The 17,558-nt window shown below is 42.0% G+C and overlaps 1 protein-coding gene across 1 annotated transcript in view; it reads right to left on the reverse strand.

Annotated features, from left to right (window-relative positions):
- Window positions 1-2,428: 2,428 nt before the first annotated feature.
- Window positions 2,429-17,558, reverse strand: part of LOC142651400 (carbonic anhydrase 13-like) — a 31,004-nt gene continuing 15,874 nt past the window's right edge. Inside the window, exons 3-7 of the mRNA XM_075826052.1 lie at window positions 14,131-14,249; window positions 12,191-12,286; window positions 10,875-10,937; window positions 7,712-7,867; window positions 2,429-2,706 (exon numbers count right to left, since the gene is read on the reverse strand). Coding sequence (XP_075682167.1) covers window positions 2,581-2,706; window positions 7,712-7,867; window positions 10,875-10,937; window positions 12,191-12,286; window positions 14,131-14,249 — 560 coding nt within the window. The 3' untranslated portion in view covers window positions 2,429-2,580. The remainder of the gene's footprint in view (window positions 2,707-7,711; window positions 7,868-10,874; window positions 10,938-12,190; window positions 12,287-14,130; window positions 14,250-17,558) is intronic.

Consider the following 17,558-nt stretch of genomic DNA (forward strand, 5'->3'; position numbering starts at 1 on the left):
CACTGTGTGCCGCCATTTATTGAGCAAATACACAGTGTAGTAGGCTTACATACAGTGGTAATCACACACTAAAACACGAACATACACAGACATAACTTACCTGCTCCTGCCGCCGCCGCTCCCTCCGGTCCGTATGCTCCGTCTGCTCTCTCCACTCCTAGTGCTTGCTTCAGAACACATGTCCGGAAGCCGCGACCGGAAGTAGTCATCTTACTGTCCGGCCGCGGCTTCCGGTCCACAAGAAAATGGCGCCGGATGTCGCTCGGCCGAAGACCTTCCATTTGGACTGTGTGGGAGCGGCGCATGCGCTGTTCCCACACAGACGGCGTACAGCATAGTGAATGGAACGGCTCCCGTTCGCATTCTCTATGGGGCTGTATGTGCCATATTCCATGTCTGTATGTGTCGTTTTCCATGTCTGTATGTAGCGTTAATCGACACATACAGAGATGAAAAAAAAAATGGCAGCCCCCATAGAGAAGAAAAAGTTTGAAAAAAAATAAAAAGTAAAACACAAACACACAAATAAATAATTTTTTTTTAAATAAAACACTAAAAGCAAATTGATCTAAAAAAATTTTTTTTCGCAACACCCTTCCTTTAAGTATCGGTGACGGTTCTAAAGATTAGACCCTCACCAATCTCACACAGGGGGCATATCATTTTGATATGCAATAATTGTTAGTGGTAATAAATCCATTTTAAGACAGTTAGGGTATGTTCACATGCTTACTAAAAAATTTCTGAAAATTCGGTGCTGTTTTCAAGGGAAAACAGCTCCTGATTTTCAGCAGTTTTTTAAGCAAACTCTCGTTTTTTGCTGCGTTTTTTTACGGCCGTTTTTGGAGCTATTTTTCTATAGAGTCAATGAAAAACAGTATTTCAAAACGGCCGCGTAAAAAACACCCCGTCGGAACAGAATGCCGTTTTCCCCATTCAAAACAATGGGCAGATGTTTGGAGGCGTTCTGCTTGCGTTTTTTCGGCTGTTTACGGCCCGAAAAACGGCCAAAAATAAGGCGTGTTAACATACCCTAAGGCTTTCGTTTTTTGGAGAACCGGGTTGACTTGTCTGCTAGTTAGACTCTACAGTTGGGAAGAGCTGCACCTAAACTGGGAGGGTACAGCTGTGCTGGGGGAGAAATGGTTAAAACGTTGAAGTGTTTGAACTAGAAACTTGAAGTGGACAAATGAAGCAGTTGGCAAGACAGAGATTTTTCTCCTTTAAATGGTGCTGTCTCATGAAAGCTAAGGTGGGCCATTCATTTAATGCAAAAAGAAGGACATCTGGAGCAGAAGGGGGCGCCATACAGGAAGATAATTGCAATCATGTTCCATGGCACTTTCTATCTGTTACATATCTGTCACATGTTGTTTTATCTTGCCATGCAGCATAATCTTTCCCCGTTCAGGAAAAATCTGCTCCTGCACAGATTTCCTGAGCTCCCCTTGAGTGTGAGATACATAGATCTGTATTCCGGACGGAACATACGCAGCAATTCCGCTACGTGTGGACAAGCCCTAAGGGGAGGCAATGAGAAGGACAGCAAAATAAGCAAGTGCTTTATAAACACTAAGGCCTGATTCACATGAACGTGTTAAACGTCCATGGGACGGTCGTTGAAACCGCAGCCATCCGACGGACCTATGTAATTCAATGTGGCCGTTCACACAGCCGTGGTTTCAACGGACCTCATGAAGGGCCCGTGCAAAAATAGGACACGTCCTGTCTTTTCACGCATCACGCATCCCTCCATAAACTCTCAACTATGGGGGATGCGTGACATCGCGTCCCACTGCGCTGAGCACGGATGCACCTCATGTCGGCCTGTTGGCCATGAGAAGTTTGGGGGGGCCCAATAAGAACTTTTGCATCGGGGCCCATGAGCCATTAGCTACGCCCCTGCACTAAGGCAGTACTTTCCAAATAAAACTGGCTTATCCGGCCGGATATAACAGCAAGTAACTAGCTAATAGCCAAACTTTATACTAGTGTATATATATATACACACACACCCACCCACAAATAAATATCTATATACATTACTCTGGAATGTATGACTCGATTGAAAACCGGCAACTGGGTGTAACCATTCCCCTTGGCATTCCCCTATACAATCTGACCACTGTCCAATCAGTGCTGACAGCGTCAAACTGTGTGGAAGACACCCTCTTGATGAGGGGGGAATGTCCTTCCTTTATATATTTCTTCTGTTTAGGTTCCCTTCCTGCTGTTGGCTTAAAAAATACATGCAAAGTCTGCAGCAAATCTGCACTGTGTGAACAAGGCCTATCTTACATGACAAAACAATATTGCATTAGAGGTCAATATAATATGTAAATGACAAAAACATGTAAAATAAAAATAAAGAACTTGATTGTAAATGATAAAAATGGTTACAAATCTAAAATATATAAGACTATTTAAAACTATACAAATGAAACAATTACATTTAGAAATTCAAAACAATTTAAAACATTTGTACATGGTACACAATATTATACAGAACATTTTACTATTACTGTCCTGTCAGTGCGTAATGTCACTCTGATACAGCGCTCTCTTTAGAAAGGAAATCCTCTATAAGAATGATGCTCTGACTGTCCTCCCTTTTAGCGGCTGGATGGGGCGGTGATTGGTTTCCATACAGCATGATTTCATTCCGTCTGTTTCAGTGGTGGCGAAAAGGCTGCGAAATCGGGATAACTAAAAAGGAATATTTATTATTATTATTTTTCTATACCTTAAATAAATTTTAGCCCAGATTTTATAAAGGTACCTAACAATTACAACACATAACTGGCCTTAAGAGTCAATGGTTGTCAGCAGCAAGGAAAGGGTTTTCTTGTTGAAAGGCCATTGATGTTTACTCTGTTGCCTAAATGTAGAGTTGTAGCTAGGGCAAAGATTCAGATTGCTACCCTAGCCCTGTATCTAAATACCCTGGCCAAGGCAGACTGGTTGGTTGGCGTTCTCCCGTAACCCCCCCCCCGGGCACATCATGGATTAATGGCTCAACAAATGAATAAAGACTCTCAATACAAAACATACAGGGCATCTAACTGGAGTTTAAGGGCATGCCCAGACGTGGCGGAGTTCTTCCGCCACTGTCCGCATCAATGCCGCACAGAATCTGCGTTGCAGATTCTGTTGCGGCTTTGCCTAAAATGGGCATTATATTGATGCGGACTAGCCGTTGCGTATTGAGGGGAAGAGGGCTTCCCTTCTCTCTATCAGTGCAGGATAGAGAGAAGGGACAGCCCTTTCCTTATTTAAAAGTAAAAAGAAATTCATACTTACCCGGCCGTTGTCTTGGTGACGCGTCCCTCTTTCGCCGTCCAGCCCGACCTCCCTGGATGATGCGGCAGTCCATGTGACCGCTGCAGCCTGTGATTGGCTGCAGCCGTCACTTGGACTGAAACGTCATCCTGGGAGGCCGGACTGGAGGAAGAAGCAGGGAGTTCTCGGTAAGTATGAACTTCTATATTTTTGACAGGTTAATGTATATTGTGATCGGAAGTCACTGTCCAGGGTGCTGAAACAGTTACTGCCGATCGCTTAACTCTTTCAGCACCCTGGACAGTGCCTATTTACTGACGTCGCCTAGCAACGCTCCCGTAATTACAGGTGCACACACGTAGTCACACGTAATTACGGGAGCCCCATTGACTTCCTCAGTCTGGCTGTAGACCTAGAAATACATAGGTCCAGCCAGAATGAAGAAATGTCATGTTTGTAAAACCAATACGCTCCGCAGCACACATAACATATACATAACATCTGCGGACTTCATTGCGGAATTTTGACTCTCCATTGAATTCAATGGAGAAATTCCGCAATGAGTCCGCAACGAGTCCGCGACACGTCCGCAACAACCATTGTATGCTGCGGACACCAAATTCCGCACCGCAGCATATGCTCCGCAGCGGAATTGTCCGCAACGTGTAAACGAACCCTACTAAAAAGCTGTGGAAGGCAATGGAGAAACGTGTACGCTGCGGATTTCCGCTGCGGACTGTCCAAAGCGGAATTCCAGGGCAATTCCGCCACGTCTGGTCATGCCCTTAGGGTCAGTTCACACTCGTTGCGGAAAATCCACAGCATAATACAGTAGCTGCAAAGTGGATGAGATAAAACAAATCTCATCCACACGCTGCGGAATCACTGAGCGGAAAAATCCCTCAGAAATTGACCTGGGGTGCGGAATTTTATTCCGCAGCATGTCAATTGTATTTGCGTAAACACTGCTTATTTGTTGCGGGTTTTCCCCATTGAATTCAATAGGGAGGTAAAACCTGCAACAAATAACAGTTGTTGCGTTTTTTGCAGCGGGTTCGCAGCGTTTCCGCCGGGGAAAAAAAAGCAACTCCGAAAAAAAGTAAATCTTATACTTACCCAGGTGTCTGTGTTTCTTGCTCCAGGCAAGCCTCCTGGTTTGAGGTTTCATTCCATATGACTGCTGCAGCCAATCACAGGATGTAGCGGCGGTCACATGGGATGATACGTCATCCCAAGAGGCCGACCCGGATGATGTCAGAGGGCCGGCCTCCTGGGATGACGCTTCATCCCATGTGACAGCTGCTGCAGCCAATCACAGGCTGAAGCGGTCTCCTGGGATGAAACGACATCCCAGGAGGCCAGACTGCTAGCAGTCCTGCTAAGTGCTGCAGTTTCCGCAGTGGACACTCCGGACGAAAAACTGCACCACAGTTTGGTGGGGTTTTTCACTTGGAATTCCCTGGGGCGCACACTGTGCGGATACGCTGCGTTCTTTTAACAGGAATACATATGTACAAGGCTTAACTTGCCGTCTCAGCCACTTTTCATTTTTGTCTTTTCCTGACCCCTTTCTAAATGTCAGAACTTTTCCGTAGACATAGCCATATGAGGGCTTTCATTTTTTGTGGGATGAGTTGTTTTTTTTAAAACGGCACAATTTAATTTACCATATAATGTACTAAAAACAGAATAAAACTTATTTGTGAAGTAAAAAAAAAAACAGCAATTCCTCCATTGTTTTTTGGGTTTCATTTTTATGGCATTCACTGCGTGATAAAAATGATGTGTTAACTTTGTTCTGCAGGTCAAGCAATACAAGATATTGAAATAGTTGTTTTTTTTTAAATGTATTAAAAAAAGAAAATAGTTTTGTGTCGCCATGTTTTGGGAGCCATAACTTTTTTATTTTTCCATTGATCGAGCAGTGTGAGGGGCAAGCTGTAGTTTTTATTTATATAATTGAGGTCCATTTTTGTTCATGTTTTATTTTGGTAACTTAAAAACAGCAATTCTGGCGTGGTTTTCTTTTGTTTTTGTGCATCTTTCATCCTGCGGGTTAAAAATTTTTATATTGTGGTAGCTCAGACTTTTACAGAGGAGGCAATGCCAATTATCTTTATTATTTATTTTTTTACATTACAAGGGAAAATCTGAAAAGTTTTTTTATAACTTAATTTCTTTCTGTATATTCCCCAAAAATGTATTTTACATTTTTTTTTAGCTTTTTTAGACTTCAACAAGCGATTGTTAGATTGCTGGTACAATACACTGCAATACTTATGTTTTGCAGTGCATTGTTCTTTTTTTTTTCAATTCCTATTAGGCAATGGCTTTGGCAGGGCTTAATAGTGGAACCAACATAGCAGACCTGGAGGGCTTCATTAGGCCTCCAGGCTGCCATGGCAACCATCAGCATCCCTCAATCTTTTACACTCCATCTAGTGGTGGCTGCCCGCATTCAGAATGTGAAGGGGCACAGGGGATCTGTAATACTACAATAGACAAATAGAGCTTTGACCACTATAAAAGAATATTATGAAAATAATGAGTACAGAAGTTTAGCTAAAACCAAAAAATAATATGGCGATCACTTTCATCTTTGTATAATGCAGAGTTATGCACCTTTCTTACATATTTTGTGTTTCAATTCTCCACCATTATTTACATTCAAAGGCCAAAAACCCATCCTGCCATAGTGCTACTCACACTTTGAACTCCACTTTGTTGCAATTTGCAACAAAGCTATCAGCCTGGACTGAATGATAAGAGAAAAATAATTTCCATTCACTGACAACAAACAGAGATATTAAAAATTATTAATTAAAGTCCAAAGTATATTAGAACGTTGAAAACCTCTTTATGTACAAATTCTTATTTTATTAATCTCCACCTCAAACATAGTAAACACTCAATACAACGGGGCCAGTTCACACAGAGTTTTTTTTACACTTTTCTGATGCGGAAACCGCGTCGGAAAATGCGGCAAAAAACGGCCGAACATGCCTACCATTGATTTCAATGGGAGGCAGAGCTGTTTTTTTCCTGCAAGCGGAAAAACCGGCTCACGGGAGGCGGAAGGGACATGCCCTATCTTTGGGCATTTACGCTTCTGACGTCCCATTGACATCAATGGGAGGCAGAAGAAGCGTATTTGCAGCGTTTTTTTTGTCCGCGGCGCTCAATGGCCGCAGGCGAAAAATGCAGCGAAAAGCGGCGTGCAGGCAGAGCAAAATCTGCCTCAAAATTCTGAGAACTTCTGCCTGCAAAAAACTGTGTGTGAAGCCAGCCTTCGTTATATCTGTTTTTGAGAAAGTAAGATGACAATGTATATGTCCACTATAAGGGCTGGTCCACACGCTGCGGAATTGCCATTTTTTTCCGTCCGTAATTTGACGGAAAAAATGCAGCACAATAAAGTAGCAGAATAGTGGATGAGATCTAACAAATCTCATCCACACACTGCCTAAAAATTCCGAGCAGAAATTGACCTGCGGTGCGTATTTTTCGGACCGCAACATGTCAATTCCTGCTGCAGAATGTGGACAGAATTGCTGCGTTTTTTAGAGGAGACGTCACTATCTCCCGGCATTGGGAAAAACACAGCAATTTACGCACCATTTGCTGCCGTAAGATATGCAGGAAATGGTGCTTTTTGCCGCAGCGGAATGTCTTTGTTTTTCAACGGAATTGCTGCAGAAATTTTCTGCACCAATTCCGTTGTGTGTGTGGACAAGCCCTAACAGATGAGGCCACGTTCACATCTACGTTGGAGTCTCCGTTAGGGGCCTCCGTCGCAGAACTGGCCAAGATTACCGGAGACAACAGTGCAGCATGAACCACGGACAACTCGACGGGAAACCACGGACACACTGGCGGAAAGCTGATGAAACCCATTAAGTCAATGGGTTCCTTAAGTCAATGGGTTCCGTCGGCCGCCGGTGGTGTCCGTTGTGTAACGGAACCGTTGCTTCCATTATTCCCTTGTTCTGCTCCTCTGAGCAGAACAACGGAATAAGGCCCCATGCACACGAACGTGCTTTTGCGGCCGCAATTCCTCCGAGAATCCACGGGAGAATTGCGGCCCCATTCATTTCTATGGGGCCATGCACACGACCGTAGTTTTTACGGTCTGTGCATGGCCCGGGAGCCCGCACCGCAGAAAGAACGAACATGTCTTATTACGCCCGTCTTCTGCTTATTGAAAATAATGGCCACGGCCATGTGCATTGCCCGCGATATGCGAGCGGCTTGCGGCTGACAGTCCGCTGCCGGCTGACCCGAAAATCACGGCCGTGCACATGGCTACGGTCGTGTGCATGAGGCCTAACACAACACAGATGTGAACAGAGCCTAACACAGCTGTTTTCACCCAGCTTTCTCAGACACCTGAATGACGAATCTGCAAAGATATCTAGTGCATGTAAGTCCATACCTGTCTGGAGCTGATCGCTATTGGTTCTTTTAATACAATCCATATCACACTTTCTAGCAGAGGGGGAACAGTAAGTGATCCAGGGTAAGTCCAGAATTCTTTGCAGTCAGGTAATAGACATGATGGATCAAAGTTTGTAAATGAAGACTGTTTGCCCTAAAATAAATATGAGACCTTCGTAGTTTGTCTAGTGATTCCATTATTGAGACAGGTGGCAAGAAAAATACATAACAAGTAACATCTTTTTTTATTCCCTCATTTCTACACAGTCGCCAGCAATAAAACACAAGTCTTGCTGGAGATCCTAGTGTGAACTCCAATACTGAACATTTGTGTTCTAAAACTTAAACTGGTATATCAGAAATTCCCATTGATCTGTTACCATCCCTAATTTCCAGAACAAATCAACTGCGGAGAGATTTAACCCCTTAGGAACTACTCAGAGATTTAGGGCCAAAACTGGAAATCTCTGAGCGCTGCTGAATGGATTTCCCTGCTCTATAAGGACATTTTTTCACATGGACTCTACCACCTTAATTACGGAACATGTATTAATGACATGCCAAATGATCACTTTTGTGTGATGTTCCCCTTTGAAAAAATATTACGTTCATTTACTATTATTGTATATCATCTTATTATTTGATACTCTAGCGTGTAATATTTCCTACCAAACAGCAAAAATAATACATTTTGTCTTTCCCACAGACCTCTAAACCATTTTTGGCTGGGAGGCATCTTACTGCAGAAGGAAGCTAGGCTCTGTCCTATAAATAAGTCTGTCCCCGCAGTTAGTTTTCTCTGCTAGATTTCTGTAAGGGCGCATTCACACGTGGTGGAATTACTGTTGAATTCTGCTGTGGACAGTCCGCAGTGGAATTATGCAGCAGCCGTTTTTTTCATGCCTTTCTATACATTTTGAAGAAAGTTAGTTCAGACGTTGCAGAAAATAACTGTGCGGAAATTAGGCTGCGGAGCAGAATTTTCCCTCCGCAGCATGCTCATTCCATTGCGGACAAGCGGAATTTCACTGCAGATTTCAGCCTTCAGTCCGCTGTGATATCTACAACGTCTGAATTACCGGTCAAATATGCAAATGTTGCTGCAGATTAGTTGCGTAATTGCCCCAAATCTGCACCAATATTTGCAGCGGAAAAATTCTGCCATGTCTGAACGTGCCCTAAGGGCTAATTCAGACGAACGGGATATACGTCCGTGCAAATCACGCGCGTCACACGGACCTATATTAGTCTATCGGGCCGTGCAGACAGGTGCGTGATTTTTACGCTGCGTGAGTCCGCAGCGAAAAAGTCACGACATGTCCGTTCTTTGAGCGTTTTGGGCGAGTCACGCACCCATTGGAGTCAATGGGTGTGTGAAAACTACGCATGTCACACGGAAGCACTTCCATGGGACAAGCGTGATTCGCGCAAGAGTTGTGAAAAGGATAAATGAAAACAGAAAAGCACCACGTGCTTTTCTGTTTACAAGCGGAGTGTCATAATGATGGCCGCTGCGCGAAAAGCACGCAGCCGCGCATCATACGGGGCTGACACACGGAGCTGTCAAGTGCCTTTTGCGCGCGCAAAACACTGCGTTTTTTGCGCGTGCAAAACGCACACGCTCGTGTGAATCCAGCCTAAGGCTGTTTCAGGAACTGGCAAAAAAGTCTAGTATTTCTTTTTTTTTTTAATGTATTCATTTTTAGATTTATTGTCCCTCAAGACTATTAAAGTAAATCATTCAAAAGCTAGTTATTAAAAGGGTTGGCTGCGCATGCATAATCCCTACAGCGATCAGCTGTAATCTGTGAGGAAATCTGGCAGTGATTGATTTTCCTTTAGCGCCACCATTGGGGAAATTAAGCATTACACAGTGCCCATTCATATCAATGAGTTGTTTGTGTAATGCAGGACAGGACAAGTCCTCCAGAGAGAGAGTCACTCTTTTTTTTTTTCTGTAAAAGAAAAACATGCAGCGACATATGATACAGAAGCACAAAGGGGAGGTGCTCATTCACACAGGAACCCAAAAATACAAAGGCGCAAATGTATCACTTTTTTAAAAAAAAAAAATTTTTTACCCTCCCTACCAACCCCCCACTGTCTCTCGTGCTTAATATTTAATTTCTATTGCTTTGGATATACGCTATTCCATCGAGCCAAAGTATCTTGGAGCTTTATTCTGTAATACTGTTTTAAGAAATGTCCCCATCGTTTCTGTAGTAGGGCCTCCCTACCTAGTCTCCTTTCCGCAGCCAAATCCATCCTCATAATCTTTTCGGAATTATCTATAATAATTTTCTTCGATGGGGATTGTCACCTAATCCAGTTAATCAAAACTACTTCAGGTATATAAGATTGGATTGCATGGCAAGTCTAAAAACCATGAAATAGGGAAGATTTCAATTCACCGCATATCGAACATTGGCTCTTATAATCCACTAGATATTTTTCTAGGGGGATGCTGGAATCATAATACAGCCTATTAATTATAAAAAAGTGCATTTCTCTCCATTTTTCCGATATTATGACCTCCTTAACCATCCTATTTCCCTTCAATATCCTTTTGCATAATATCTTGTACAGGCAAGCTTATTCCTATTTCCTTACACCAGCCTTCGGCCATACAATATTCCCCATTTATTTTTTGTTTTTCTCGTTCTTTTTAAGGTTGGCATAGATCTTTGTCAGTGGGACGGAGGTCCCTGAAACAAGAAGGGATTCAAATATAGGAGTCGATTTAAATATATTCGTCCTATGCTCCTTTCTTTTGCCATGGAACTCGGTGACTTGATTATAGGTGGAATAATGTGCATTCCGAATATAAAATTGCTTTTGTAATTCTTGGAAGCTCCTAGTTTTGCCTGATTGATCTGAATAGTTAGGGTCACTCTTTTTAACCTCTCCCCACACTGGCCAAGAAATTAGGATCATGAACAGAGGACCCCCCCCCCCCCCTCTATTACCTCATCATTTCCTAATAGAGTATATGAATATGGGTTTACTCTACTAGACAACAACTTTAATACCCAGATAGTTGATTGAAAATAAAACCAATAGGATTGATGAACTGTTATAAATGAATGAACAAATGTGTTTATTGCCTTTACCTGCTGCTTAGAATTTAAAATATGTTACATTCAACTTTTTTTTATTGGTACCTTAAAGTTTATGTCATCTAAGGCATTTGTAAGTCTCTCTAGGTTTTTGTTATGTTCTCCAATCTGAAAAGAAAACATTTATTCCAGTATGTGTTGGAGAAATATTAATACTTTAACATGTTTTTTCATTCTGGATAAAAATGCATATAGTAAACAGATATTTTTTTTGGTTTCAATATGTTGGTGAATCTTAGGATGTACCTATGCTATTTGCATCACGTAGAGGGGGAGACACTGAGATCAGGGATATATCGTTTTCTATGATCTTAATGTAAAACTGGCCAGGACTACGAGAGAGAGCCTGTGAGTCCTGCTTTCCCCGCTCGCAGTGATTGATCGTCTTTCTTAGCATGTGTATGCAGGAAAGCTGTCAATCATTCTTTATGGGTTGGAGTAAGCATGAACAATGGATATGGAAAGCAAGCTGCCCTGCTCTTTCTTTAACAAACAGTAACATTACATTTATGCTGGCAAGCTGCTTCCATTACAATGAGATGTAAAGAATGCAGTAGCAAAGCTACAGGGAGTACATAAGATACGTATATTAAACCTGGTGCATAAAGGGGACAAAGGCCACATAAGACAGCAGTAGTGCTATAAAAGCCACATGACGGTTGGAAAGTACTGGTACAGATTCTGTATAGGGGCTCAAAAGCTTCAAGATAGGAGATGGCAGGAGAGAAAACGATTGTGCCTTCCCTGCACATCTTACCCAAAGTGGGTAACAGGAGGCTTATTGTAAAGGATCTGCCAGACACAGCTTCTGTGTCGACGCCCGTGGTTAATCAGTCTGCATCTGCTCCTAGGTCTGATAGAGTGACTCGATCTGCTACCACTCAGGCTGGTAGGCTGAGGAGTGGGAGAACCTATCACAGCCTGGCCAGATGGTTCTAGCTCCCGCCCTCGGTCTATTTATACCTTCATTTGCTGCTTTTCCTTTGCCTGTGATTCTCTCTTGTTTCCTGGCTCTGCTGTTCCAGCTATCACTATTGAACTTTGCTTCATATTGACCCTGGCTTACTGACTACGCTCCTGCTCTGCGTTTGGTACCTTGTACACTCCTGGTTTGACTCGGCTTGTTCACTACTCTTGTTGCTCACGGCGTTGCCATGGGCAACTACCCCATTTCCCTTAGCTTCTGTGTACCCTGGTCTGTTTGTCTGTCGTGCACATATTGAGCGTAGGGACCGTCGCCCAGTTGTACGCCGTCGCCTAGGACGGGTTGTGCAAGTAGGCAGGGACTGAGTGGCGGGTAGATTAGGGCTCACCTGTCTGTCTCCCTACCCCGTCATTACACTTATAATCAATATTCTTACCTTTAATAATATTCCAAAAACACCTAAACCATCTGGCTTATGTGCGGCCTCCACAAAATTTGAATACTTTTCTGAGTTCCAGTGGACAATGTGAAGCTGAAACAAATCAAACTTTTGTCAGTGAAACACCAGCCCCTTCGGCACATCAACATTTGCACAATGCTTTCTATGGACAACTATGCAATGTCCGTCCCATCTAACATCCACTTAAGCCAGAACACTAATCTTTGAAGTACCATCATTTTGGGTTGAAGCATATTGTAGTGATTCTAGACCCTATGTTTTAACTAGAATTAAGGTCTTTACATAAAGTCAGTATTATTCTATAGAGTTATACTCATCGTACACTGGTTATTACTGCAAGAAGAGTCCTACTCTATAGAAAAAACATTACTGGGGGTGACCAATGCCACAGGGATGTGACTAGAATTCATAGGGCCCTATATCAAAATGAGATGGGCCCCTACCACCTAGTGACAGGAAACTGAAGCAGCAATAATTAGAAATAATTAAAGGTATGGATTATAGCGCCAAATATCAGAGAATACGCATAATAGTGCAAAATAGTATAAGGCCACAAACCTGTTATTTCACACTAAAAGGAACGATGTTCTTGCACCTGAGTTGGTCCCCTCAACCTCTGGGTCCTGAAGGAGCTGCTATTGCTGCTACGGCTATAATTATGCCCAAGCGTCTAATGCTGGGAACATGGGTCTGGTTCCCAAGATCTGCATGGACTTCGTACGCCCTACATTACTTGCATTAGTTTACTACACATGCCCTTCCATAAAACAGTTTATTCAAAAGGCATCTTGAAATGATCTATAAAATAAGATTGTTTTTCTTCTATATGGTAAATTCTCATTTGTGCTTTAATGTGAGTAGAGAAGAAGAGGAGGGAGCAGAAGGATCTCATGTTCTTATTGTATAAGCTTATTGATTTCAACAGTAATGTCTTTAGGCTTGAGCTACTTATGTTTTGTGGTGCTTAATATGAATCATGTGATTTTCTTTTCTACCTCCTTTGTCTACGGAAAGCACATGACTTTAGTGATCAGTAGTATTGACATTAACCTGTATGAGGTGCAACAGTGCTGCGGTCGCACCCAGATGAAACCCTTCTTGGCTGCTGGAGCATTGAGACACACTTATAATTACACTTAATAAAATTTTATTGGATATAGCATCTTTTTTCACATTTACTTTTCCCAGTATGACAACCTCTGTCCATATGCCCTATTAGGGCATATGGATTTATAGAGGGGGACCCTCACTTGGAACCCCTCTCTATATGCTGAAACCAAGAGCTACTGTAAACAATTGCTTCCGGGATGTAGGACTCAGTGTGACCATATATTACATGGTCATGCAGCTTCAGCCTGTCTCCTCTGTATCGTGCTTGTGATAGGTTTCTTCGTGTCAGCTTTTACATATGAAACAGTGAGAAGCAGCATCTCAAAGAAATACACCTATTATATCACCGCACTCCTGGTCCCTTACATAGGGAATAAATAATCTCTTCATCAGCGCTATATGCATGGGGGACGACGACATACAAAGGAACAAAGAGGTGGAGCTGGCTGTAGAGGGGGATGTCTAAGAACTGCCAGGAAGGAATTGATAGGTGATAATGTAATCCTGTATTTCACAGGAAGTCATACACACAGGAGAAAATGACCACCTGTCTACACATGAGAGCATCGTCTATTTTGGTGATCAAACTGAGATCACATGACACAGATGCCTATAATGAGAGGGTTTCAAACGTATAAATGAATCTGAGCTGGGAATAAACAATTTACGCCGCTAGAATATTGCTGATAAGTAAGCATTATATGTGCAAAGAAAAAATTTACGGAGTGCTTCTTTAATTTAATACTAATAAAGAGGGAACATTTTTATATTATGATTTATAAACCCAGATGCAAACTTTTTCCCACCTCTGCCGGACAATCTCTTCCATCCACCTTATGTTCTGCACCATAATCATCACACGGTCCCCAGTGAAAATGTAACTGGCGCAATCTGTAGCTGCCATGCAGTGGTCCACCTCTTAAAACTGGCAAGAAAAATCAGAAACAAAACAATAAGTTTCCCATTTAAATTTCCTAATGAGACCTAAAATGAATAAAGTTGTTAGAACTTGCTGTATTCATTCTAAAATGTCTAAATGTTTGATGTCAAACAGCTTCACAAATTGTACATGCCCAAATATAAAATTCTGGTTATAATCCCCTTACACACCAGGTTGATAATGGCAACAAAATGTAATGTTTATGAGTAAATAAAGTGGACCCGTCAGCTCTCCTGACATGTTCTATTTAATACTTGCATTCCACATAAAATAAAAAAATGTTATCATCTTTTTTTTAGGACTCTGCATTGTGCCGTTCCTCTGTTATCCCTTTTGGAAATGTATGAATTAATAGAGAACTGGGTATTATCATTGTCATTAAACAGTGTCATTGTGTGTATGAACATATCCCATTGACAAGGGAAAGGATAACACCCACATGTCAATTTATTCATACATTTCAAGGGGTAATAACTGGGGAAAGGCACAATACAGAATTCTAGGAAAAGATGCTCCAGAATAGTTATTTTATTGGGTAAGCTGTCAGGTTTTCTTTAACGCAATAACTGGAAAGATAAACCAATCGGAATCCAAATAATGACTGATGAAGTCATAACGGTTTCAGCCTTTGTTCACACTAGTGATAGTTTAACTGATGCACAAAAGTCCTTCTCTCTCTCATACCGGAAAATGATGAAATACAGTAACAGCAAAAAGAATATTACAAGAGCCTTCGGTTTAACAATCAACATTGGCATTGGAAAGGTTGGTATTTACTTATATATTTTGTTTTATAAGATTATGATATCACAGGCAGTGAATCTGAAAACATGAAACCATGTGACCAATAAGCAGAACACGCTGTATTGTAGCATTCCGGATGACGATAACTTCAGTGTTTTAAGTAGAAATAAGAAAATACTTTTTTTTCTGACGATTTTCTTTGTTGTTGTAATTCATGAACAGGAATGCGATGAAAAACAAGAAAGAAAGTAATGTTTCACAACGCTATATTTGTTGCTTGCCTTGTATCTCTTGCCCTCTTCAATTGGTGCCTCATTTTCTTCTTTTGCCTAATATTTTTGGCTGGACCTACTGGAACTAGCTCAAACTCTGTTGACTTCCTTCTACTAGGCGGACAAATGCGAAACAATGTTAGTGCCCATGACTTTCTCATTTCTCTTGAATAGAAATGTAGAAAATAGATTTTGCTGCATTAAGAGTGAGTTGTGTAGTTAGTAGTTACAGTATTGGTTGATGTTGTTTCTCACAGGTGTTTTTGAAAAAAATTATATTTACTTTGTGGTTCCCAAATTGACAATTAAAGCAGTTTTCCAGTGCATAAAAATTGATACCTGATCTCTCGGGGTCCGACTGCCGGGACCCCCGCCGATCAGCTGTTTTGAAGGGCTCGTATGAGCGCTGCTTCCCCTGTCACTGCCCGTATTGTGAATCACCGACACAGCAGAAGTAAATGGCAGAAGGCTGTAATACTGTGAACCGCTGCTGCTACTGCTGTGTCGGCGATTCCCAGTACGAGCAGTGACCGGAATGAAGGGGAAGCAGCGCTCGTTCGAGCGCTGCAACCCCTTCGAAACAGTTGATCGGCGGGAGTCCCGGCAGTCGAACCCTGAGCAATCAGCTATTGATAGCCTATCCTGAGGGCCATACATTTTTAGGGACTGGAAAACCCCTTTAACTGTCATGTGTGGGTGAAAAAGAATCTAAGCAAAAAACAGATATCCACTCCTCAATTACTCACTAAGGCCCCATGCACATGACCGTAAAACCGCGGACCGTACCACGGTCTGTGGTTCCACGGACCTATTCGGTTCTATTGGCCGCGGACACCTTTCTGTAGCGATACGGATGGGTGATCGTGCCGTAAAACCATGCCGGGAATTATGGAGCATGTCCTATTTTTCGTATTTTACAGTCCGTGCTCCTACATTTTGTATGGGAGCACGGCCCGAAAATGCAGGCGGCCATCAGCGACCGGCCGTGCCCGCAATCGTGGGCTGTGATTACGGGCACAGCCGTGCGCATGGGGCCTAAAACCTGCCAAGAAGTAAAAAAATCTCCTTAAAGGCTATGTGCACCTTCACAACCAATTTATTTCATTGTTACAATGTATCTAAAAAAATGAAGCAACTTTGCTATAGATCTTGATTACAAATTTTTATATCATTTTGTTTTTACAGCTTCTATGTAGACTTTCTACGTATCCCCATGGTAACAGACGACAAACAAATCCTGTGTAGTCATACTGCCATCCATCTCCCCTAAGTTCTTGACAACCTACCGATTGTGTGTGGGGGACAGATGAAAGAGACAGATGGAGTAGGATATTTTTAATCAAGAGATATTGCAAAGTTGCTTCATTTTTATTTTAGATGCACTGGGGCAACAAAATTTTTTTTGATGCGAAGCGGGACATGAGTGTAATGCATGGGCTTCTGCTGAAATTAATGGATGTCTACTGGAGGTGTCCCAGAACAGCTCTCTTGGCTTGAGAACTTATTGGAAGAAGACGGGGATTTCATTTTCTATGATCTTCTCATTTGTACTATTTGCTATGTTAAGAAGTCCCATAGGCTGTTTTTCCACTACATGAACTCTCACGTGCCAGAATCCTAAGGTATACCTACCCGTATCTATCTTTGATATTGAAAGAAAGAAACAAAACTTAGTGAAGAAATATATTTTGGATGATTACCCACAGTTTTTCTATCATTTAGAAAATAAAAATGTTTGTTTTGATCTTAACATTGTAACATTGCCCATCTCTGTCTAAGTGTCATACTGTCAAAGTGTCCTGGCAGTTATACATGGCAGTTATACATGGCAGTTACACATGGCACAGATCTAACATCCATCTCTCTTCTCTTCATACAGGTATATAATCCATTTCATTCCTGCATTAATTACATCTCTGCTGTACCTGCATTTCAAAACGCTGAAACTTATTTTATTGTACTCTGCTTTCCTGTCTTCCTATATAGTCTAATGTTATCTCTAACTTTTGTAAAAGTGTTTGATCGTCGTTAAGTTTTATGATCATCCAGACCTTCTAGTTTGCTTGTTTATCTCTGCATAGCTTTTCACCTCATGTGTCTAGTTGATTTGATTAATAGCTGAACGAGCTTAATTAGGTCTAGATCTGAGCATCAACTCCCCTATAAATTTAGATGTAGCATATGGGGAAGGCACTCGTGCAGGGGGGCACGAAGGCAGAAGTCATCTGTCATACTGTCAAAGTGTCCTGGCAGTAAGTGTCATACTGTCAAAGTGTCC

This window comes from Rhinoderma darwinii, chromosome 5 (genome assembly GCF_050947455.1).
Source record: "Rhinoderma darwinii isolate aRhiDar2 chromosome 5, aRhiDar2.hap1, whole genome shotgun sequence".
NCBI classification, from domain to species: Eukaryota; Metazoa; Chordata; class Amphibia; order Anura; family Rhinodermatidae; genus Rhinoderma; species Rhinoderma darwinii.